General features: G+C 42.9%; 1 protein-coding gene across 1 annotated transcript in view; it reads left to right on the top strand.

The window, feature by feature from the left end:
- LOC111157117 (RALBP1 associated Eps domain containing 2) overlaps positions 1–24,614 on the top strand; it is a 220,828-nt gene that overhangs the window by 75,552 nt on the left and 120,662 nt on the right. The window contains exons 5-6 of the mRNA XM_022518356.1: positions 1,027–1,124; positions 22,864–23,002. Of these exons, the coding sequence (XP_022374064.1) occupies positions 1,027–1,124; positions 22,864–23,002 (237 nt within the window). The remainder of the gene's footprint in view (positions 1–1,026; positions 1,125–22,863; positions 23,003–24,614) is intronic.

The following is a 24,614-nucleotide window of genomic DNA, read 5'->3' as shown; positions in this document are numbered from 1 at the left end:
TCTTTTTTAAAAAATATTTTATTAAATTATTAGAGAGAGAGCGCGAGAGCACAAGCCGGGGATAGGGAAGGGGGAGAGGGACAAGCAGACTCCTCACTGAGTGGGGAACCCTATGTGGGGCTCGATCCCAGGACCCTGAGGTCATGACCTGAGCCAAAGTCAGAGGCTTAACCGACTCAGCCACCCAGGTGCCCCAGCATTTTACTTCTTGATATATTTCCAAAAACTTGAGTTTTTAACCAGAAATGTTAATCAAAAATGGTTTCATCATGGCTGATAATTTCTCCTTTCTGTTAGAGTTGAATACTACTTGGTTATATTTAACTGTTTTCCTGCCATATTGGCAAGATCATTATGAAGTGTTCTGGTAATAAAAGGAATAAAAAAATGCATTTGTTTTTGTGGCATAAGAGCTTTTCTCAAAGTCAGCAAAATTATTTTTCATTTGGTTACTGAAAGATAAAATAATAAATATAAAATGCATTTATTCCTTTTTGTACTTTACTCGGTTTTACATTCTGTCCAATAAGGAGAAGAAGACTGTGCCATTTATTTTTGAAAAATGAACGGTAATGTTGATTCTTAGTGTTCAAAATGCATATTTTCTTGCTGCTTTGGAAGGTGGATGATGAATGCAAGACTTTTAAACCAGCGGGTATATATAGAATTTACCTCATACTTAGAATTTGAGTATTTATAGCATGGCACTTTCCTGACTATTGTTCCTGCTTCCTATTGCAGTTTAGATTCTCAAACGTTCCACTCTTCTAATTTATTCCTAATCTCAACTTGATGTAGATATTTTCCTGTCTTTTCATGAATCAGTTGAATGTCTTTAGATTGCTTCCCTAAATTGTACCCAGGGGCACCAAGGTTGGTTTGTGCAAGGTGGCCTTATGGTACATAAACTCTAATTCCTTTGCTGATTCTTCCCTGAAGAACAGACACTCTCAGTTTGAGTGTGAAGTCATAATTTTTGGGTGGAATCTTCTTGTACTGCACTGACTTTTCCTCCTGTTTTTTCAGCTCCTTATGAAGCTAGACAGCCCCTTGTCCAGCCTGAAGGATCCTCGTCGGGGGCCCCTGGAGCCAAGCCCCCTCGGCATCAGGCTTCCCTTATTCGGGTAAGTGATGTTTTGGGGTTATGCTAGTGGGAGACTTGGGGGATGGGACACGACTTTCTGACGGGCCCTCTTTTTTTTAGAAGTTCTACCCCCAATATGGGGCTTAAACTCATGACCCCAAGATTAAGAGTCTCATGACCCTCTGACAGAGCCAGCCAGATGCCCCTGTTCTCCTACATCTTTTTGTAGATGTGTTTCTACCCTTTCTCAGTGTCTCTAGACTAATCCAAGCTGGTTTTTGGTCTTTAGTCTAAAATGCCTTTCCACCTACATCATTAGTCTCCTTTTTCAGGAGGAGTGCTTTATTTTTTCCCAAAACAGCCTATGTTATTTCTGTCTTACTCTTTATTATTATTCATTCAGTGGATACTTAACTGTTGCCCTTTGTTTGGTGCCTCCAGTTACATTGGAAGATTTTGGAAGGCAGCGGTAGTTCTTCCGCGTTCTGTTTCAGTGCCTAGGCCATGCTGTTTGGAGAATGATTATTTTACATATGGCAGCAACTGCTGTTTCTTATATGGAATAGATAGAAAAGGAATATTATGACAGAAGAACACGAGATGTCTCCATTTCTCCTAGTTTATAAAATGTCAGCTCTCCTTTCTCCAGTGTTTTCTTTTGGATAAAGAGCTCTTATTATTTTCATGTCTGCAACTGTTTTCTTGTGTAGTATCTCTTGCATCCTGTGCTGGGGACGTCATATTCTCACAAAAGGGTGTGTGCTTGTTGGTGTGTATGTGTCCGCATGGGAGGAATTACGAAAAACTGGGTGTGCTGTTTGACCCTAAGGACAAGAGGAAGTTGGGTAGTTTGTGTGACATTTCGGTTATCCAACTTGGGAAGAAGGATCACTTATGCACAGGCAGTTCTACTCAGAATAGAAGGGTAGTGTCAGATATTCCCATAAAGAATTGGTTTGCTAAACTGAGGGTTGCGAGGGGATGGCAGGGGTAGGCACAGGGTGGTCGGGTGATGGACATTGGGGAGGGTATGTGCTATGGTGAGTGCCGTGAAGTGTGTAAGCCTGATGACTCACAGACCTGTACCCCTGGGGCAAATAATACATTATATGTTAATAAAAATAATTAATTAAAAGAAGAATTGGCTTGCTAGTCTCAAACAGAATAGACAAAGGCTAAGGCTGATCATGTTCGCTGATACCCTCTGGGAATGGGGCAATCTGTTAGACCCAGAACCGTGTTATGGAAAGAACTTTATCTTCTAAGGTGGTAGTCTGTGTACAAAGAACTTCCTTAAGGATAATAATGTAGCCATATGCTGTATATTTATATTCAATGCTTCCTACAACTGTGAGATCTAGGTCCTGTTTTATCTACTAGTGTATATGAGTTAACTGTAGCCAAGAGAGGTTAGGTAATGGGTCTAAAGTTTTACTCATAACTAATAAGTGGCAGAACCGGTCCTTGTAATAATGACAGTAGTTGAAATGCACATAAGCTGCCCGCACCATAGAAGTCCCAGCGATGCCCCCCTTTCTTCACACTGACATACTTATTTATGATACTGGCTGGTAGTAACCCCTTTGAAATGCTCCAGCAGCACCTTTAGGGGTGAAATCCCACATCAGTTTCTGTCTCGGCCGCTCTTCCAGTCTGCCATGAGCTGCTTCTGCTTCATTGGTATGGATGAAGCCATCTTGGAGTCCCGGGATTCGGCTCTGTTATCCCATTTATTAGATAACAAAACCTGAGGTTTAAAGACCTTATTTAATTTGCCCAGAGTCACAGCTAGGAGAGATAGGGCCGGAGTTCAAACACAGGACATGTTTTCTTAGTCTGGCTCAGGAACCAGATAGATGCTGATATCATCTGGTAAGCTAAGAAGCCCTAGATGAAAAATTGGTGTTGAGAGTATGAGGGAAAGATCATGAGTTCAGTGTTGGACGTTGGGATTTGAGCTTTTGGGATAGCCAAGAGGAAGTGTCAAAGAGATGGTGGGGAATATGACTCTGGAGCTTTGGGGAGAGCCAGGGCTGGACATCGGTATTTGGCAGTTGGTGGCCATTAGAAAGACTTATGGTATAGTGCAGGAAAAAACAGATGGATTCTTGCCCACATCTGACCAGACTGTGTGACCTTTGCCAAGTTTCTTCTCTTTTCTGTAACGTGAATGACTTGGAATGGACTTAACAGTCCATTGGAATAATCTGCAGTAGTCTGACTCCCTTAATGTTTGCTTGGGGTCAGTGAAAGCCCTGCCCCTGCCCCCTTCTGATTGGAGAATTGCCTTCTGTTGAAGATGAGAACAAGGGGCCTTCGTTGGGACAGCAGTTTGTGGTTTTCATGGCTGATGAGTTTTTCTTGCTTTTGTTTCTAGGTTTCCTTCCTATGCCTATCGACTTGGTTTGCTTGAACTCCCATTTCCCAGAAAGGAAAATGCCAACCTGAATTAGTCATGTAGATCATGGGATCTAAAGAAAAGGTTTTTGGTGGTAGGGGATCAATATGGATTGGGCCTGGTGGTAGGCTAGGCTGGGGTAACTCATTCTCCTCGCATTGCCATGTTAATGTGCTGTTGGCAACCTTGCTCTCTTCTAGCATTCCTCTGTGGCCTTGTATTCAAGTTGTTCCTCATGATTAAAAGGGAGGTGGCCTCAGAGTACTTGGGGAGGTTTTCCGGACACTGGGCCAGTGCTGTTGCAGCTCATCAACTTGACATTTTGGAGATGCTTATGCCAAATTCAGCACCCAGATATTGGCATGAGTAATTTTTTTTGCCCAATATTTTAGGAATTTCAGGGTTTTTTGTTGTTGTTCAGGGTTGGAAGTTTTTTCCCTTAAAATTTCAGATGCCGAGCATATCTTATATCAGTGGATGGTTGACAGTGATTTGTAAAGAAATGCTAAGTCTTCAGGGCGCCTGGGTGGCTCAGTCAGTTAAGTGTCTGCCTTCATCTCAGGTCATGATCTCAGGGTCTTGGGATTAAACCCCAAATCCGGCTTCCTGCTTAGCCGGGTGCCTGCTTCTTCCTCTCCCTCTGCCCCTCCCTCTCCCTCTGCTCCTCCCCCCTGCTCATGCTCTCTCTCTCTCTCAAAATGTTCTAATAAGTGTGTGTGTATGTGTATGTATATTAGAAATACTAAGTCTTCTTTCCTGATTCATCTGTTTATCATGTGTTTATAGGTCATTTTGTGGTTTACTTTTCACAAATTATCTTAACCATCGACATTTGTAATTTGCTGGTGTGGGATTTACAACTGTTCCCACTATACTTTTGTTCCCACTATACTCCACTGCCTCTGCTTTTGCTGTGGCTGCCAGAAACTGCCTTGAGTTAAGTCCTTGTTTTATTGACCCCTTTTGCCACTGACCACCTTCTTGACATGCTCTCATTGTTTGGTGTCCATGATGCCATCCTCTACTGCTTTTCTTCCTGCTTCTGTGACTGCCTCTTCCTAATCTTCTTTTTCCATTCTCCTTCTTCGATCAGCACCTCACGTGTTGGTGATGCCTGGTCTGCTTCTTACTCTGTTCCTCTTTAGCTCTACTGAAGCTTATGACCACATATCTCCATCTGCCAGACATCCTCACTCAGATGTCCCACTGTGAGTTTAAACTTACGTGTCTTTCCCACAAAGCCAGCTTTCGCCCTTCCATTCCTGGCTCCATCCACCTATCAGCATGGGCCAGAATGCTGGTCTCTATATTTGGCTCGTCTCTTGGCTCTTCTGCCCACTTAGTTGCCAGGCCCTTGCCATTTTACTTTCTAAATGCCTCCCTTACCTGTCCATTATTCTGCATTTCTTTGGTTCAGACCATGCTGTTCTGTGACTGAATCTATTCTATTAGCCTCTAACTCTTTTTCCTTGCTTCCCCTCTTGCCCTCTTCAAATCTTAAAAGTACATGTCTAATCACACTACTCCCTTGACTGAGACCTGTCACTCCCTGCCTACTGCTACCTTTGTATCACATATGTTCCTGAACATGGCTCTCAGGGCCCTGGTGTTTGCCCCTGCTTAATGCCTTTTCAGCCACAGTAGCTCACTTCTCTCCCTCAATACTCTTGGCCACACAGAGCTACTGTTGTTTCTCCAATGGTCGGTGTTCTCTGTGTGGGATCCTTATTCTCCATCCTGGATTTTGCCTTCCTTGTTTTCTCCTTTGTCTTAATTTATGTATGCTTTTGTTTTCCATTGATAACATGAAGTTTGAGAATTTTCTAGTACTTCTTGTATATGTGAAGTTTCCATTTTATCATTCTTTTTTAAAAAAAGATTTTATTTATTTATTTGACAGATGGAGATCACACGTAGGCAGAGAGGCAGGCAGAGAGAGAGGAGGAAACAGGCTCCCTGCCGAGCAGAGAGCCCAATGTGGGACTTGATCCCAGGACCCTGAGATCATGACCTGAGCCGAAGGCAGAGGCTTAACCCACTGAGCTACCCAGGCGCCCCCATTTTATCATTCTTTTTTTTTTTTTTTAAATTTGACAGAGATTACAAGTAGGCAGAGAGGCAGGCAGAGAGAGAGAGGAGGAAACAGGCTGCCTGCGGAACAAAGAGCCCGATGCGGGGCTCAATCCCAGGACCCTGGGATCATGACCCGGGCCGAAGGCAGAGGCTTTAACCAACCGAGCCACCCAGGTGCCCCCCCATTTTATCATTCTTAAAAAATGGTTCGTAACTTCTCTCATTTATCTGTAAGCTCAGCTAGAGGATGGGCATTCAGTCTTCATTAGTTTCACATTCCAGAGGCAACTGGTGTTGTCTGTTTCTTTTATACCATTCCAGGAGTATATTATGCACATATAAACAAATACAGGTATTCATATATATTTGTGTATACATATACGTATACACACACACATATAAATTGTATGCAATATATTTTTACATAACTTTAGGAAGACAAGCTTGGGCAAATGCAATATCCTTCCAGGCAGATCTCAGTAGAAAAAAAAATTATCTTTTATTTGAAATCAAAACATACTCACTTTTTGCACTCTAAGTATACATGTTTTGATATTTTCTTCTCTTTCTGGAGGGGTGAACTTAACAGCCTTCTGGGGTACATTCTCAATACTCGCTTGTCTTTATTACTTCAAAGACAAAAAACTGATAAACAGAATTTAGAGAACTTCATCACTCTGCCATTTTACTTGGGGGTTTTGCCTATATTTGTGGTGGCAGTTTTCTGCTGACTAGGCAGACATTGTTAGACATTGCTACCTAGTCACTATGTTAATATAAAAGTCTGTGATTTGAAAAATATTTATTTAAATTAGTTGTCTCCTCTCCCCCCTCCATTCTTGCTCAAGTTCAATTTTTTACTGTGCCTCCCAATCCCACCCTGAACTTAATTGTAGGTACTCATGGCCAGAAGCAGATTCTGTCTGCTCCTTGCCTCCCTTTGGAACTTTCTAAATAGGAAAGAAGTGTGTAAAGGTTGGTAAAAGACAAATACCCCAAGGTTCTGTCAGAGTGCTGTTGGCATAAGTCAGAAGGGAATGGATAGTCACTGTGAGTAAGTTCATTGTAGGCGTTTTGATGAGAACAGGAAGAACTAGACTTTCTGGGAGGCTGTCGCTGCGTTGGGAGGACTTTTTGTGGCGTGAAAGGTATCTTATGAATGGATGGGACTATCATGTTGTGGGGTAAGGGCGGCAGAGAGTAGAGGCCATGGCTGGAAGACTGGGATGGGATTGAATGAGGTGGCTTAGAGGTGAGTTGTGAGCAAATTAGTGCTGTGAGTGTGGAGAAGAAAGAAGCCGGTCACCCAGTGGGGCCCATCAGTACTGTCTAAGCCCCTCTGCTTCTCTTACCCGGGTCCTCCGCCCCGAGGAATGCCCTGCTGGCAGGTCGGGCCCAAGGGGTCTCTTTCATGGTCATTTGGCCTGGGTGGGGGCTGTTTTTGTGGCTGTTTTGTTTTCTTTGAGTGGAGCCTCAGGCATTTTTCTCCTTGATTATTTTGGTATCTTTCCTGCTCTCTCCTTATTTGAGAGCTGTGACCTTGCCCTCTGCAAAGTGCCCGAAGTGCCCCGGGCGCATCTCAGCATGACATCACGTTCAGTTCTGGCCCCACCCCACTTTTTTTTTTTTTTACGCCACATCTTGTAGTCAAACCAGTGGGCTAATGAGTCACTGAAGAAACCCTCGGGGATGTTCTCCTGAGGGGCGGGAGCTCGGCAGCCACCTAATCCATGCTCGCGCACTCTCCTCGGTGGCGGTGAGAGTGCGTGGGCTGCTGCTGGCCTGTTGCAGATTATGTAGTAAATGCCACACGGCTGGTTTTTCGTTTTGGGGGTTTTTTTCTTTTGGATCATGGGTTGTGAACTTTGAAATACTCTTGTTCTTGAGAGCAATTAAAAATTTTAAAAATGTGTCAGAAATTAAAAAGATACAAAAGGATGCAGAATGAAAAGTGTCCCTCCTGTCCCCACCGCAGGCCATCCAGTTCCGCATCCTAGAGACAGCTAATAAGACATTTCTTTTGTATCATTCTAGGACTATTTTATGCATATACAAGTGAATATAGGTATTCTTATATGTAATTATGTAGAATAGGTGCAAAACATAGACTATACCACATTTTTATACATATGGTAGCATACTATGTACATCTGTTATGCGCTTGCATATTTTAGGTAGCAATAAACTTTAACAGCATTCTAGAGCAGTCCTCATCTTTTGGCTTTTTTCAAATGTGTGGCATTTTGTTGTGTGCATCTTCCGTAAATCCTTTATGGATCAGCTCCTTCTGATCAGCATCTGGAAACTTGCAATCAGAGCATTGCTTGCATATGCATATATATCTATATATCTGTATATGTGTGTGTGTGTGTGTGTGTGTGTGTGTATGTATATATACAAACACACACAGAGAGAGCGCATGCACCAGTTCTTAGAAATGGAATAATTGGCTGAAATGTCTACACATTTTTGTTTTATTTTATTTTTTTAAAGATTTTATTTACTTATTTGAGAGAGACAGAGATAGTGAGAGAGAGCATGAGCAGGGAGGAGAGGGAGAAGTAGGCTCCCCACTGAGAAGGGAGCCTTATGTGGGGCTCGATCCCAGGACCCTGGGATCATGATGCGAGCTGAAGGCAGACACTTAACCGGCTGAGGCACCCAGGCGCCCCTACACATTTTTATTTTTGATAGAGATTTTCAAATTGGAGACTGTGCCAATTCACACATTCACCAACGATGTATGAAAGTGTTTATTTTCCCATACCTGTGCTAACACAATTTGCTAAAAAACTTGCACATCTTTGCCAATCTGATAGGTGAAAAATGGTATCTCAGTGTAGTTTTTAAAAAAAAAAAAAGATTATTTATTTATTTATTTGGCAGAGAGAGAGAGAGAGAGAGAGAGAGAGAGAGGGTACAAGCAGGGAGAGTGGCGGGCAGAGGGAGAAGGAGAAGCAGGCTCCCCGCTGAGCAACGAGTCCGATGTGGGGCTCCACCCCAGAACCCAGGGATCAGCACCTGAGCTGAAGGCAGACCTTTAACCAACTGAGCCATCCAGGTGTCCCTATCTAAGTGTAGTTTTACTTAACATTTCTTTTTATTTTTAATTTTTAAGTTTTTTAAAGATTTTATTTATTTATTTGAGAGAGACAGAGCAAGGGCAGAGGGAGAGGGAGAAGCAGGCTCCCCGCTGAGCAGGGAGCCTGACATGGGGCTCAGTCCCAGGACTCTGGGATCATGTCCCGAGCCCAACAGACTGAGCCACCCAGGTGCCCCAACATTTCTCTTTATCAGTGAAGTGGAGTATAGCCTATGCCCCTTTTAAGAGTTATCAGTGTTTTTTCTTTTGTTTGTTTTGTTTTTTTACTGGCTTGTCATTCCTGCCAGTGTGAAACCAGAAGCTGGTGTCTCTTTTTCCTTGGAGGAGTGAGAGGCTGTATATGGAAAATTGCTCCTTGTGTGCTTGAGAGGAGGTCCTGAGCACGCAGGGCCCTTGTAGGAGGTTAGGGACCCCAGCCTCTCTTGGTTCTGGAGCGCCCTAGGCCCTCTGGCTACAGGAAATTCTTATTTATACTTTTAGGGCAGAAAGTTGAATTACTTAGTTTATGGGTAGAGATTAGGGCTAGGAAAATCTTCTGTTGTTAGGGATAGTGAATGTTAATACATAGTGTGTGTGTGTTGACCTCTTGGCATTGCTAAATTCTCTTCCTCTGACTGAAATAGAAGGGGGTGAGGGAAGTAGGAGGAGGAGGAGGAGGAGAAGGAAGAGGGTGGGAAGGAGTATATGTGTGTTTGTCTTTGTGTGTAACAGGAAGAGCTGGTTTGATCAATTTTTTTTTAAAGATTTTTTATTTATTTATTTGACAGAGAGAGATCACAAGTAGACGGAGAGGCAGGCAGAGAGAGAGAGAGAGAGGGAAGCAGGCACCCTGCTGAGCAGAGAGCCCGATGTGGGACTCGATCCCAGGACCCTGAGATCATGACCTGAGCCGAAGGCAGCGGCTTAATCCACTGAGCCACCCAGGTGCCCCTGGTTTGATCAATTTTATAGGAATGCATATGCCTTGTTCTTGACATCTTGTTTTACCAGATTAACTCCACGTTTGATTTCAAACCTTAGCTGGAGTTTACCATCTCCTTAAGGAGTAAAAAAGGTTGATATGTTCTACTTCACTGAGTCTACTACCTAGGACTCACAGATACCCGATTAGTCACTATTACCACAAAAGAGGTCCTGTTTTTCATCACATTAAGCCTCTTTCCTACTTACTTACTTCACCTACTTCTTTTCCCCTTATTTTTGAAACATTTTATTTCAATTGATACTGAAATTAACTTTTTTGTAGCCTAATTTTTTAAAGATCGGTCTCTTATTATCTTCTTCAGGTGCTTACCATGTACTTATGCTTCTTAACAATTAATGTGGTGGTAGTTGCTTGGTTTCTTTGTTGGGAGACATTTCTACATGAAAAATGTTTCGTGTTACAGGATGAGAATAGTAAAGAGATACTGGATCGTTGAGAGATGTGATTCCAGGATATAAGAACACGGCACCTGGTGTTGAAACTGAAGGATTTTTATGGGAAAAGGAAAATTCAGTAATATTAGGATTCATTGGGGTGCTGCCTTAAGGCCTTACCGAATCTGTGCTTGGAGACAGTAGGGTAGAGGTAGGGTAAAAATGGTGGATCTGGTACACATGAGAAGTCTAGCTTCCCTATAGTTCTTCATAGGTCATTAGATTACTGATGAAAGCAAATGAGCTTATTTTATTTGTGGGTTCAGCTCTGTTTTTCCCCACCGTTGTGGGCACTATGGTGTCCAGAGCTTTTCTTGATAGTAGCTAGGGCCCACATTGATATGGTAGATAGGAGCCCCTCTTATTTATTCTTTCAAATGTAAATACCCAGTTGAACTCCTGGTCCCAAATAGTACTATTGAAAGCTGGAAAAAGAGAGTGTGTGTTTGTTTCTGGCATATTCTCCAGGACCCCTTGGTCTCAGTTCGTTGGTATAATTTGGGTGTAAATATGGAAGGTTCCTTTACAGCAGCACCATTTCAGCTCCTGGGCCCATTGGTGGTATGCCCCCGGTCTCAGGTGAACAGGTGTCATGCCCTTAGTTGCGTATCCCAGTGAGAGTCTCTACCAAGTGAGTGCTTATTTGATCCTGGTGCTGTGCTCGTCCCTTAACTTGTAGGTGTCCTTTCAATTCTCTCGACAGTCTTGGAAGGTAGACTTCTTGCAAGATTATGTCCCGTACTCGTTCACTCTGGAGTTCTAAGGGGCTTCTGGGGGTCCGGCACCATGCCAGGAGTACCCTGAGGACTACAGACATGGTCCCCGCTCTCAGGGAACTTGCTGTCAAGTGGGCAGATGGATGTGATCAGAAGGTCCCACCTCTGCGTGTATAATGGAAAACTGACAGTTGCCCTAATGACAAGAGAGGATTTCCATGGCATGTGACAGAGAAATCCCACCTAGGGCTAGAAAGTGAGGGAAGGCTTCCCTGAAGAAGTGCTACTTGAGCTGAGCTGCACAGGATGAGTAGAAGGTAACCAGGCAAAGGGAGGATGGTGCTGGGAGGTGAGGAGAGGGGTGTCTGGCTGAGCAGGAAGAGTCTAGACTAAGGGTGTGCATTGGCCAGGGTTTCACTGTGGACGGCAGAATCTACTCCGGCTAGCTGCCCAAATAGGGATTTCTGATAAGGGGGTGGCAGGTCTACCAGGTCTTCGGAAGGGCTGAAGATTGTGACTGTCTTCTGGGCTTGCAGGAACAGCTCCCCAAACCACGCAGCAGGGATGGATGGCTGGAGGGCTGAGGGAGCTTTGCCTTTGCCACAGTCAGGTAGCTGCAGAGCTGGGCAGCTGTCGCCATCGCTTTCAGCGGCCGCTCCACACTCTCTATGACCCAGGCCGCCAAGTGAATGTTTTGTTCCCTGCCTCTTTTACCACGTGACTTGTTTTGAACCAGCCTTTCGTGGGCGTGTTTAGGGGAACCTAAGTTCCATGTGGAATTCTAGCAGCAGAGGTATTTGGATAAGGTGCTTTTACTTAGCCAGCATCTGCAGTGCAGAGTGATGCTAGGAGGCACTGGCGTGGGTACTGGGTGAGCCAGTACACCATGTGTAGAGCACACAGAGGAGACACAGTCCAAGACCTGAAAGAAGGCCAGTGTGGCCAGAGTCCAGAGTGGGCGGGAGATGAAGCTGGAGAGGTAGACAGAGCCCTGTGGGCCATGGCACTGCCTTTAGGTGGGGAACTGATGGCTCAGAAGTTAGGTGGCCCAGGCAACCATCCCAGATCCGAGCCCAGATTTCTCTGCCTCCAGAATCTGCACTCTTTTTGTAGCCTCATTGTCTAAAGCATTCCTCGAATTCAGCCCCAGATCTCGGGTGTTAAGGGGAGGGCATAGTGAAGGAGGTTAAGGGCACCTTAACCTAACTGGCAAGGATTGGGGTGGGCATGTTAGTGCAGTGGTACTGGAAGTCCACAGCCTCATCAAAATCTCTCCTACTGCTGATTTCTCACTTTCTCCTGGACTCCTCCAAGCAGATAGCAGAATCCCAAGGGAAAGTGCCCTGTGGAGTAGCAGATCTTGGCTCCCGATGGAAGAGTTGGAGATAGTGATTTCTCATAGGCATTTCTTAGGTTAATCAAAATAGTGTTAGTGCCACATACTAAAATAGCAGTGAAATGATTGAATACCTGTATTGTATGGCTGTCTGTGGGATTCTTTCTGATGTGAGAACATGCCAGATGTTTATAGGTGTGTGAGAAATCAGATGGTGCTCTGTCTGTATAATTTAGTAGTTTACTGGCCAAAGTCTACAACTGAACTAGATAATGGGAGGGATGTATAAGTATAGGTTATTCATATCCTGTATGAATATCAGCAGTCTGCAAAATTGCTGCATTGATTTTGGCATTGGCGCGACGGTATTCCTATTTTCTTTTCTTTTCTTCATGGTGAGTTCACTCTTTAATCCCCATCACCTATTTCCCCCCCCCCCCCCCCCCGCGCCTGTAACCATCAGTTTGTTTTTTATAGTTAAGAGTCTGTTTCTTGGTTTGTCTCTCTTTTTGTTTTCCTTTTCTCGTTTGTTTTGTTTCTTAAATTCCATGTATGAGTGAAATCCTATGGTATTTGTCTTTCTCGGACTGACTTATTTCCCTTAGTATTATACTCTCTGGCTCTATCCATGTTGTCGTACAAGGCAAGATTTCATTCCTTTTTGTGGTTGAGTAATAATTCTGTGGTGTGTGTGTGTACACACATACTTGCTTGCACTCCACATTGCTACCCATTCATTTTTTCATGGACACTTGGGCTGCTTCCATAATGGCTATTGTAAATAATGGTGCAATAAACATAGGGATGTATGTGTCTTACAGTGTTTTGGGTAAATACTCAGAGGTGTGATTACTGGATCCTAGGGTAGTTCTATTTCTAATATTTTGAGGAACCTCCATACTGTTTTCCACAGTGACTCCACCAGTTTGCATCCCACCAACAGTGTAAGAGGGTTTCTTTTTCTCCTCATCCTCACCAACACTTGTTGTTTCTTGTTTTCATTTTAGCCATTCGGAGAGGTGTGAGGTGGTATCTCATTGTGGTTTGGATGTGCATGTCCCTGCTGGTGAGTGATGTGGAGCATCTTTTCATGTGTCAGTTGGCCATCTGGACGTCTTCTTTGGAGAAATGTCTGTTCATGTCTTCTGCCCATTTTTTAATTGAGTTATTTATTTTTGGGGTGTTGAGTTGTAGTTTTTTAAAAAAAATATATTTTGGATACTAACTCTTTCTTGGATATATCACTTGCAGATATCTTCTCTTATTCCATAGGTTGCCTTTTAGTTATTGTTGATTGTTTGCTTTGCTGTGCAGAAGTGGTTTTTTTTTGGATGTGATCATCCCTATAGTTTATTTTTGCTTTTGTTTCCCCTTGCCTCAGGAGACATACCTAGAAAAATGTTGCTAGGGCCGATGTCAGAGAAATTACTGCCTGTGTTATCTTCTAGGATTTTTGTGGTTTTAGGTCTCATTTAGGTCTTTAACACATTCTGAGTCTATTTTTGTGTATGGTGAAAGAAAATGGTCAGTTTCATTCTTTTGCATGTAGCTGTCCAGTTTTCCTAGCACCATTTTTGAAGAGACTTTTTCCCATTCCATATTCATTCCTCCTTTGTCAAAGATTAATTGACCATCTAATTGTGGGTTTATTTCTGGATTTTCTGTTGTCTTCCGTTGTTCTATGAATCTGTTTTAATGCTAGTACCATACAGTTTTAATTACTGCTACTTTATAACATAATTTGAAGTCTGGAATTGTGATGCTTGCAGTTTTGTTTTTCTTTTTCAGGGTTGCTTTTGTGGTTCCATACAAATTTTAGGATCGTTTGTTCTATCTCTGTGAAAAATGCTGTTGGTATTTTGATGGGGATTGCATTAAATGTGTAGATTGCTTTGGATAGTATAGACATTTTAACAATATTTGTTCTTCCAGTCCATGAGCATGGAATATTTTTCCATTTCTTGGTGTCATCTTGAATTTGTTTCATCAGTGTTTTATAGTTTTCAGAGTAGTGAGGGTGTTTCTTAAAAGGGAATGGTATATTATTACAGGATGGTTGGATCAGAAAGGGAGGGAGAGGCCTCGGGCTTGCCGATTAAAAAAGAATGTATACTCTGGACTCTGCTCATGTTCCGGCTCTACCATTTTAGTAGGCGTGTGATCTTGGTAAGTCACGTCCTTTCCTTAACGCTCAGTTTCTTGTTCTGCAAACTGGAAATAATGGGACCTACTTCTCAGGGTTCTTGTGAAGGTGAAAATAGGTCATGTGTATTGGGTGCTTGCGGTGCCTGGCACTGAGCAAAGTAATGAATATGTGTTCCTGCACATTCTCCTATGTCTGTGGTGATTGCTTTTAAAATTTAGTTTGTCTTGACAAGCAGCAACTCCATGTTACTCATTAGATTCAGATTCCTGCACTTTGCGATCAACCTCCTAAGCTGTTGAAATGAGATCCCTGAGCAAGTTTGGCATCTTTATGGATGCATTTCCATGAAGAAACTGATAAGGTTAAATTGCTCTGTTAGGATTTAATTTTAACTAACTTCTCTACAGGCAAAACCAGAAGTCATTTATTGCAACTTCCTGTGAATCTATAATTATTTCAAAATAAAAAAAAAAAAACGGAATTTTTTCTTTTAATTTCATTGGTAAAGGAAGGCACCCAGCCTTTACAGTTAGGTGACGTTGTTTGATAAATGCGTATAAAGTTCAGCTCTAGTCATCATATGAGAGCTCAGGTTAACCTTTCTGTCTCTGGATTAGAATTGTCTATTTGTCCAATTATTCGTTCAGTCACTGAAAAAAACATGTATTGAGCATAGGCACTTGTCTGGGTGCTGGGGCTACGGCAATGATCAGACTGGACCAGTTTTGCTGCCCTCATGGACCTTTTATTATAGTGAGAGTGGGGTGTGAGACAGACGATAAATACACAAGATTATAAAGTATTACACCGAATAACCAGTTGGAAGGTCAAAACTAAATTGTTGAGCTCCATCTTGTCTTCTTCATTCCTCATTTAATCGTTTTCCCAGTTTTACCCTGGCCCTCTCTTCTTTTTACTCAGTACATCTTCTCTTCAAGTCTCCTTCAAACCCATGAAAGATAAACTCCTATTATCCAGACATAGAAAGATGGCTGTAAAGATGTGTCCACACACCTGCTGTCCCTATAGATGGCCTGCGTGGACAAATTATAAAATGGAGTAGGCTCAGAGTTGTCTCATGTTATTAGGTGGTCAAATTACAAAACGAAGCCACGTGCTTCTGTGTTGAGTGCAGGAATGGCTATGCCGTCCTGGGCAGGCCGGCTTTTCCTTTGGGCCTTGCCTGAAGGATAGACTGATAGCTGCTGTGACAGATATGCCCCATGTTTTTTTTTCTTTTAAAGATTTCATTTGTTTATTAGAGAACAAGCATAAGCAAGGGGGGAGCGGCAGGCAGAGGGAGAGCGAGAAGCAGGCTTCCCACCAAGCAGGGAGCCCAATGTGGGACTTGATCCAAGGACCCTGGAATCATGACCTGAACTGAAGGCAGCCACTTAACCGACTGAGCCCCCCAGGCGCCCATGCCCCACGTTTTAATGACTCCATCGCATTGGTATATGTCTCACTCATCTAACAGGTTGGTAGGCAGCCGTCCTCCACATGATGATTCAGGCACCAGTGGTCCTTCTGTCCTGTGGCCGTGCCATCCTCCATTCAGTGGCCCTCGGGGACGAGCATAGAGGACTGCAGGGTGCTACCTCTGCTACGTGGAAGTAGTGCCGGTCACTTGTGCTCACATGGCATTGGCCAGAGCTCAGTCACATGGCTGCAGCCAATTGCAGGGAACATGTCAGTGTTGGGTGGGTGGCCACGGCCATGCAGTGATACTTCTGTACTAGGCCTCGCGTGCCGTAAATGACCAGAGCACAGCTGCCATAATCCCACCTATCAGCGTGGCTGTCATTTGACCCTCTGACTCTTCTTTCTTCTCAGCCCCATGGCTGATGAGCGAGCATGATCATTCCTGAGGCAGATTCATATTCCCTTGGGCTCTAGTCTGGTCTCACCAGCCTGTTAGTTCTTCTTTCCCAGTAGGGGAGATTGAGTCTTCTCACACCATTGCTCATGAAATCATGTGATCAGTGGTTGCACTGAGGCCGTCTTATTTCTTCCAAAATATTGTTGGCAGGTGAGGTGTTCTCACATACTCTCTGTGGGCTTTCCATCAGCTTTTGCTACTCCAGATGGTTTGTTTACTAAGGCACCGGGAAGGACTCTGGTGTAAGATCACTGCATCCGCAGGTGAAATGGCTGCCTCCAGGGTGGGATTAGATTCTCAACAGAAACGTTCTGTGGTTGAAACAATAGACACACCCTTTGTAAATTTCTCCCTGACGATGCCTCCTTGCAATTCATATTATTCATCTGTGCTTGATTTTTAAGATACTTCAGGGGTAAATGTCACCTTTTGGGATTTTATTAATAGTATTACTTTTTAATGAGTCTTTTGAAGTCGCTTTTATTACAAACAGCCAGTTTTCCCTTGAGATAATAACTTGTAGTGCCAAATATTTGCATTTCACTTGAAACGAAGGGTTTGAATGTTTGAAATATAAGCAAATCTAATTCTCCTGTGTCTAGAGAAACTGCATAATGAACCATATGTATGTGGCTTAAGCAGACAGATGTGGAAGGTTTCTCTCTCATTTTATTTTTTCTTAAAAACGCTGGCAGAACTTAAAATTGGCAGCAACTAGCAAATAGCTCTACCCAGCCGGCAAAACCACTGGAGCTAGAGTTGAAGGGGATGAGTCCTCTTAGGGTGCTGGCACATGTGGGGCTTTTCCTGGCTCTGGCTTCTCCTTGGAAGCCCAGGGCTCCATAGTTCATCGCCCCATATTTCTTAGTCTCTCTCCGGTGGCTGAATTTTCACATCTTTGTCTGTAAAGTGGAGCCAGTTGTTTCAATTGACTTTGGGGTTCATTTGGAGAAGATGTTCCATGCATCTGGGTCATGCAGCAAGATGGCCCTCTAGCTGCTGACAGAGAGGTCCTTAGCTGCCATCCCACTGCTGGAATGGGCCTTCCTCTGGTCCTGGCCATATGGCTTTTTTCTTTCTGTCACCTCTCATCCCTCCCTAACTCTGGGCCATCTTGACCTCTGGCCAGGGTTGCTCATGTGGTCTTAACTTGTCCTCCTACCTTTAGTCTTTCCTCTTCCATTCTCGTCACTGAAGTGATCTTTCTGTAACTGACATCTGATAATTTCATTGTTCTGTTTAATACTTACCTGTGGCTCCCTATTGTCTTCTAGATACAGTCTGTATCTCTTAACCTGGTCCACCTGGGCCTTCATGATCTGGGCCCTGCTTGCTGTCTGGACTATCTTCAGGCAGCTCCGCTAACATCCATGTCGTACTAGCAGCCTATTCTGTCTACATGTAGTCTTTCTGAAGATGACCATTTTCTGTCATTTTAGGGGGTGGTTATAAATTCTGTTCCTTTTGTTGGTGTTGCTCTACGTGTTTTGTGGCATTGCTGCTTGAACTTGGGTGTGCTTCAGGTAATCTAGAGGACTTGTTAAACCACAGATTCCTGGGTCCCACTTCCAGGCTCTGATTCCCCAGATGTAGGGTGGAGCCTGACGTTCCGTGTTTCTAGCGAGTCTCCAGGTGATGCTGATTCGGGTGGTCTGGGGACTGTACTTGGAGTAGCAAAGCTCTAGAGTAGCCTGTCTTGTTGTAGCACTTGCTTCATTATTTTGGGATTGCCCGTTTGTCTTTCTCTCTCATGAGACCCTAGGTTTCCTGGGAAAAAGAATCAGTTTACCCATCAGTATAGCTGAGTCACTGGTACCTGGGATATTCTTGGTGTTCAGTAAGTGTCTGTTGAATGAATGAATGAATGAGTGGGTCACTATTTATGCAGCAAAGTTCAAATCATTTTGCTTCTTGTGATGAGCTTTCTTTTAGACTATTTCAGCCTAAGAATGTGTGGAATATGATCTACTCCTTCTGTATGCCCTCACCTGACACTGAAATACTCACTTAATGAGTACTGAGTGAGAAAATCCCCACAGAGATCAGAGGCCATGGATGAACTATAGGAAGATAGACATAGATTTCTTTTGATAGATCTGAAACTTTATGTGAAATGGACTCACAGGTTTACTTTCATTTAGCACAATACGGAGTAGTGTTTCTGCACCTCTTTTATTTTTTATTTATTTTTTTAAAGATTTTTCTTTATTTATTCGACAGACAGAGATCATAAGTAGGCAGAGTCAGGCAGAGAGAGAGAGGGAAGCAGGCCCCCCACTGCGCAGAGAGCCCAATGCGGGACTCGATCCCAGGACCCCAAGATCATGACCTGAGCCGAAGGCAGAGGCCCAACCCACTGAGCCACCCAGGCGCTCTCTGCACCTCTTTTAATATAAGGCAAACATCTGAACTTACTAGAGCCTACCAATAAATGGATCTCACACTACTTTTTAGAATCTGTGATGTGCCTGCTAGGGACTATATGCAGAGTGAAGGGATACATGATATGGTTCTGGTCCCCCAGGTTGAAACCTGAGTGATGGTATTTCAAGAGCACTTGAAATGTTCAAGTATGTGTGATACTAATCATAAGAATTCATATTTTTTAAGATGCCTAATTACTTGTTTATTAAATCAGTTGAAAGCATGCAGTGAGAAGCAAGTTCTGGGAAGGAGAATGGGGGTAGGTTAACACATTTAGAGCAAGCCCGTAAAAGGGCCATGCTGTGTTATGTACAGGTTATTCAATGTTCTTATGCCTTCTCCCTCTTTGTTGCAAGGCCTTTTTGATTTAGGGAGCAGGAATTCTCCTTGCCAGCTTAAGTCTTCTTGGAAAGGAGGTGGGGTTGGAGTTCTCTTGGGAATCCAAGAAATGAGAGAAAAGAAGTGGCCCATTGGTCCTGAGGAGTGGGAGTTCTTAGTTATTCGTGCTTGCCCTAGTTGCCTTGGGTTTGCTTCACTCTCTGGTTATCTGCTGGCTGCCAACAGCCATCCTCACCCCCTATTCTTTTTTAGTATTTCTCTGCCTCACAGGTTCTGCTTAGGCTGGCTCTGGCTTCTTCATGGCTTCAAGCCCCACTGGGCCCTCACTCTGTATCGTGGCCTCATTGCATCTGTTCAGGGTCTGTTTTCTGTGCTTTTGATCTTCATGTTTCTTACCCACAGCCCCAGTAATGAGCATCTGGCTGAAGTTTTTCTTGCTAGGGTAGAGTTTTCTCTGCAAGAGGGTCCCAGAGGCCAGAAACTGTGTGCCCTCTCTTCCTTACTTGGACTCAACTGGTGAGACCAGGTGTGAGGTGGGTCTTGTGGTGCACATGTGGCTGCCAAACCCACCTTTGTATCAGAGCTGGGGGATGGGAATTGCCTTCTCCAGTGGCTGTGGTCCTGGCAGGTACACTGGAGAGCCCTATGGGGCAGTGGGACTCAAGTAACAGGATTTGAGCAGGCTGGGATCAGAGGAGGGATGGTCTGGGAAGAAGACAGAGATCTGACCCATGAAGAGCCAGCAAGTGGGTGATCAGCCTGCTAAGAGTGAGCAGGGGGAGAGGTTGGATTATAAGGTCCCTAAAGGCCACATGGGGGAGGTGGATGTTTTTTATTAGGTGATAGGTCATCTCTGTAGGCTTTTAAGCCATACTGTCAGAATAGCCTTGAGACCTGCCAAGAGGCCACTGACGCGCGTCGTCAGTGAGATAATGTGGGAGCGGAAATAGAGTGAGCAGGTGGTCATGGGATTGGAGAAAGAACAAACATGGGCTGTCATAACAACAGCAGCCGGATATGGCAGCTCCAATTCCAGGCGGAAAGTAGTGTATTCTAGGGGAACGGTAGCTTCTGTATTAGACCCTGGAATGTAGCAGCCAACACCCAGCATAGAGATTTTCATGCCTTCATTTGCAGGGTGGCAGTGGGACAGGGCTTTTCACCAGTGTCCTGCTGGGTTTGTGAGCCATCTGCTTGATTGTTCAGTTGTAAACATCCATTCTTGTGTCCAGCCCATACCCAGCTTTTTAGATACATTTACTCCAGCTGTTTCCTTCAGTGCCAACCAGAAGGACAGTGTTCCTGGGAGTCCTACACATTATAATTTGGCCAGGAACCCAATCCATTGCATACTGATTCCCTCTACCCTGGGTTTTGCCCCTGCAACCTGGTCAGACATCTGGCCTTGTTCGGAAAGTGCTAGTGTGGAACATTTGAATTTGGCTCTGGGATTTGGTGGGAGTGTTTCAGAAAGTTGTGTGGTCCATTGGGTGCTTAGACTGAATTGTGACTTTTCTTGTGACCTTTATTGATATTGTTTATTATCAGAACCATAGGAGTTTCTGAAAACAACTTGGATGCAACTCAATTTTTAAAAATTAATTTATTTCTAAAAATTGAGATAAAATGGTATATAACGTTGTATTAGTTTTAGGTGTGCAATGTAATTATTTGATATATGTATACAATGCAAAATGATTACTACACTAGTTAACATCCATCATCATACATAGTTACAGATTTTTTTCTTGTGATGACAACTTAAAAGGTTTACTCTCTTAGCAACTTTTAAAAACATAAAGTACAGTATCATTAACTATAGTCACCATGCTTTGCATTACATCTCTAGGACTTACTGATAACCAAAAATTTGTACCTTTTGACCACTTTTACCCATTTTGCCCCCCCCATGCCTGACAGCCACCAATCTGTTCTCTGTATCTATGAGTTTGATTTTTTTCTTGGTTCCACATATAAATGATATCATACAGTATTTGTTTTTCTATGTTGGACTTATTTCACTTAGCATTATGTTCTCAATATCCCTGATGCAACTCAATTTAAAAAAAGGCCTTCTAAAGAGTAGGCTGACTTTTTTGAACAACAGATAAAACAGAGGGGGTAATTACTTGCTGACTGCAATAATGCAATCATGCTGATTGCAAATAATGAAGGATATGGACTCATAAGTTGTATGGGCCTTCATTTCTTCATCTGAGAACAGGATAATAATACCTGCTATGTCTACCTTTCAAAAGTTTTGAGATGCTCAGGTGAGATAGGTATGTGTAGTGCTTTGTAAATTTGAAAGCATTCTATGAATTTAATATAATAACTAATGATTAGTGGCTTCTGGGGCATTTAAAAATGTCTGATATACATTTAGTGGAAACTCACCTGGTATGAAAACTTTAAAGATGACATCTCAAAGTTGTATCACAGCTCAACATTTTATAGTCTTATTTCATCTCTGAAAGTCACAGAGGAGAGAGCTGGGTGTTCCTGAGAATTACTTGCTGGAATGGGGTGTGGGGGGGTGGGAGGAAGGGTGCAGAGATGGTCGGCTGTCTTTTCTAGGGATAGTGAGTAGAATGCCCTCCTAATGATTAATTTCTTGATAGTGTGTGCAGAAGCAGGCAACTTGATGGGTTATTTAGCAGTGATATCTCTCCTTTTCTTTCCTAGTCTCCTTTTGTCCTAAAGGGTCACACTCCTTGTGTTCACCTTAGCCTTGGGGTAGATGGGAGGAATGGAACAAAGACCTAGGCTCCTCCTGCCAGAATCACCAGTTTTGCTTCTTTACTCATGGCCTAGTACAGTGTTTTCTCCTGAAGTTTGTTTCTGGTTCTCCTTATCCTTAAATCCTCACATTTGCCTTGCATGCCCCCTAGTGGCAGGTCTGATGCACCCCATGTTATGTTGCCGGGTTTGCTGTGATCCCACGAGCAGTTGTTCTCCAGACCCAGTTCTATTACCAAGTGTTACCCACAGTTCACGAATGCAGAACGACAGGTTCTGGGATCCTGACTTGCCACTCGAGTAGGACGTGGGGAGGTGGAATTGGAATCAGAACTTTTGATTCCCAGAATTATACAATGGAAATGCCTCAGAAAAAAGATGACATGGTTATAGCTTTTGTATATTTTAAAAAAATGGTTTAAAAGAAAGCTAGGTTATTTTGCTGCCTACTCAGCGAACCTGAAAGGATAAAAATGTGGTCAGTATTTAAAGATAAGAATGATCATCCTTTTCGGGCACCTGGATGGTTCAGCCAGTTAAGCGTCTGACTCTTGATTTCACTCAGGTCCTGATCTCAGGGTTGTGAGTTGAGCCCCGACTCCGGCTCCATGCTGGGTGTGGAGCCTGCTTAAGATTCTCTTGCTCCCTCTACCTCCATCACTCCCCACCCTGCACTCGCTCTTTCTCTAAATAAATAAATAAATAAAGTAAAAAGAATGATCATCCTTTTTTTTTTTTTTTAAAGATTTTATTTATTTGACAGAGAGAGAGATCACAAGTAGGCAGAGAGGCAGGCAGAGAGAGAGAGGGGAGGAAGCAGGCTCCCTGCAGAGCAGAGAGCCCGATGCGGGGCTCGATCCCAGAACCCTGGGATCATGATCTGAGCCGAAGGCAGAGGCTTTAACCCACTGAGCCACCCAGGTGCCCCAATGATCATCCTTTTTACTCTTTCTTCAGCACATTGGAAAAACTTTCTTCACTCACCAAGTGTTCAGTATTTCATGCTCAGTCCTGTTAACAACTTTGAGGTATCCCAAAATTTACGAAGCATGATGTCTGCCCTGCATAAGTTTATGTTCTAATTACGTCCTAGTTACAAGGTGTTTAAATGTATTCTCTTAAGGAAAAAAAATAAGTATAATGCATGATGACTTTTGCTGATGTTTTCTATTTTTACCTCTGAGCATTTGCTTATTTATTTTTGAAGTCCTTTTCCGTGGAGAGAGAACCACATGATAACAGCAGTAATTACCCGGAGGAACCCTGGAGGATAACAGAAGAACAGCGCGAGTACTACATCAATCAGTTCCGATCCCTTCAGCCTGACCCGAGTTCCTTCATTTCAGGTAACTAAGCTGATGGGTGAAGACATGGGTCCCAGATCATTGTCTCACATCGATAACAGTACACATCTTGAGAAACAGTTCACACAAAATGAATGTGACATCCTTCTGTGATTTTGATTTGTTTTCCCTCTACGACTGAATTTCTTATCAACTGTAAACCATGCAGAAAAATACTTGGCAATGACATTTGGAGAATGATGTTTCAGTTTCAAAGGTTTAAGTGGGAATTTGGGGGAGCCTGGTCTAGACCTGTGCCTTATTAGCGGAGCAGTTCTTGAGATGGTAGACTGTGGCACCAGGATGACCTCTTTAATTGCTTATTCATATTTGAGCGAAGATGTAGTGTAGCCTTCTAAAGATTTCGTGTCACAAGTCTCTTAACGTTATGTATACTTTAGAAGTCCAAATTCGTGCTCGTTTTCTTTGGCTCAAGTCCTTCTGCTCTGGATTTTCTGAGAGAAATTAAAATACGGAGGAAAATAGACCAGCAGTTTTATGTCCACATGTCTGTTCTTCTGGGTTGTATTCTAAATACGTATTCCTGTTGAGTTCTCATGCAAAATTCAAACTGAGACAAACTGATTTAATTCCTGTATGCCTACATTTTCCTGGGCTGAAGACTAAACAGTGAAATAGCAGAGTCTGGAAGAAAAATTCATAAAACTTTCTTTTTGTACTTCAATTTTGAAGAATAACAATATTTCCTCAATAATTGTAACCTGACATATTGAATATGGACTAATTTTCTCTTGAGAAATAAGGTGTATAATTGAAATATACTTGTATAAATTCAGACATCATTTTTCTGATTGGTGGTAGTAGTTTTATTGAAAGGCAAATATCGTAGAAACAACAAATTCAGTGTTGACAACAGGATTTAAGATAAGCAGAAACCCAGATTGACCATTTACTAACCTTACCCACTGCTTCAGTGACTTTTAAATTTTTTTAAAAGATTTTATTTATTTATTTGAGAGAGAGAGAGAGCGAGCACGAGCTGGGCGGGGGTAAGAGGGAGAGGGAGATATGGTTCTCCACATGGGGCTCAATCCCAGGATCCTGGGATTATGACCTGAGTCGAAGGTAGAGGCTTAACCCACTGAGCCACCCAGGTGCCCCTTAAGTAAGTTTCTTCATAATGTATGTGTATAATTTATAATTAAACAAATACAAATGGGTAGCTGTTAGGAGTGTTTTTATTTTAACTTCCTTATTTTGCAGAATTTCAAATGTGATATATATAGAGTGACTAGTACAACAAACCCCTATGTACCTATTATACAGCACAGTGATTTTGTTCAGCCTGTATCCTCTCTCAGCCCAGATGATTTTGAAGCAGTTATCAGATCATTTCATTTGAAAATATTTCAGTTCATATCTCAAATGATAAGAAAGACTTCTTTTAAAAACGTAACCGCAATTCACTGGCACACGTGAAAAAAAATACGAAACACATTTCCTTAATATCATCAAGTCTTTGTTCAGATTTCCCTGATTGTCTCACAAATGCCTTTTAAAAACAATTTAGTTTGTTGAAGGTCAAGAGGAGTTCATCTATTACAATTAGGTGATGTCTCTTTTAAAAACAAAATCTTTTCTGAGATATTAACAT

The sequence above is a fragment of the Enhydra lutris genome, unplaced genomic scaffold (assembly GCF_002288905.1).
Source record: "Enhydra lutris kenyoni isolate GAN:26980312 unplaced genomic scaffold, ASM228890v2 scaffoldscaffold52, whole genome shotgun sequence".
In the NCBI taxonomy this organism is placed as follows: Eukaryota; Metazoa; Chordata; class Mammalia; order Carnivora; family Mustelidae; genus Enhydra; species Enhydra lutris.
Note: the sequence above shows the minus strand (reverse complement) of the source record. Positions and strands in the feature narration are given on the sequence as shown.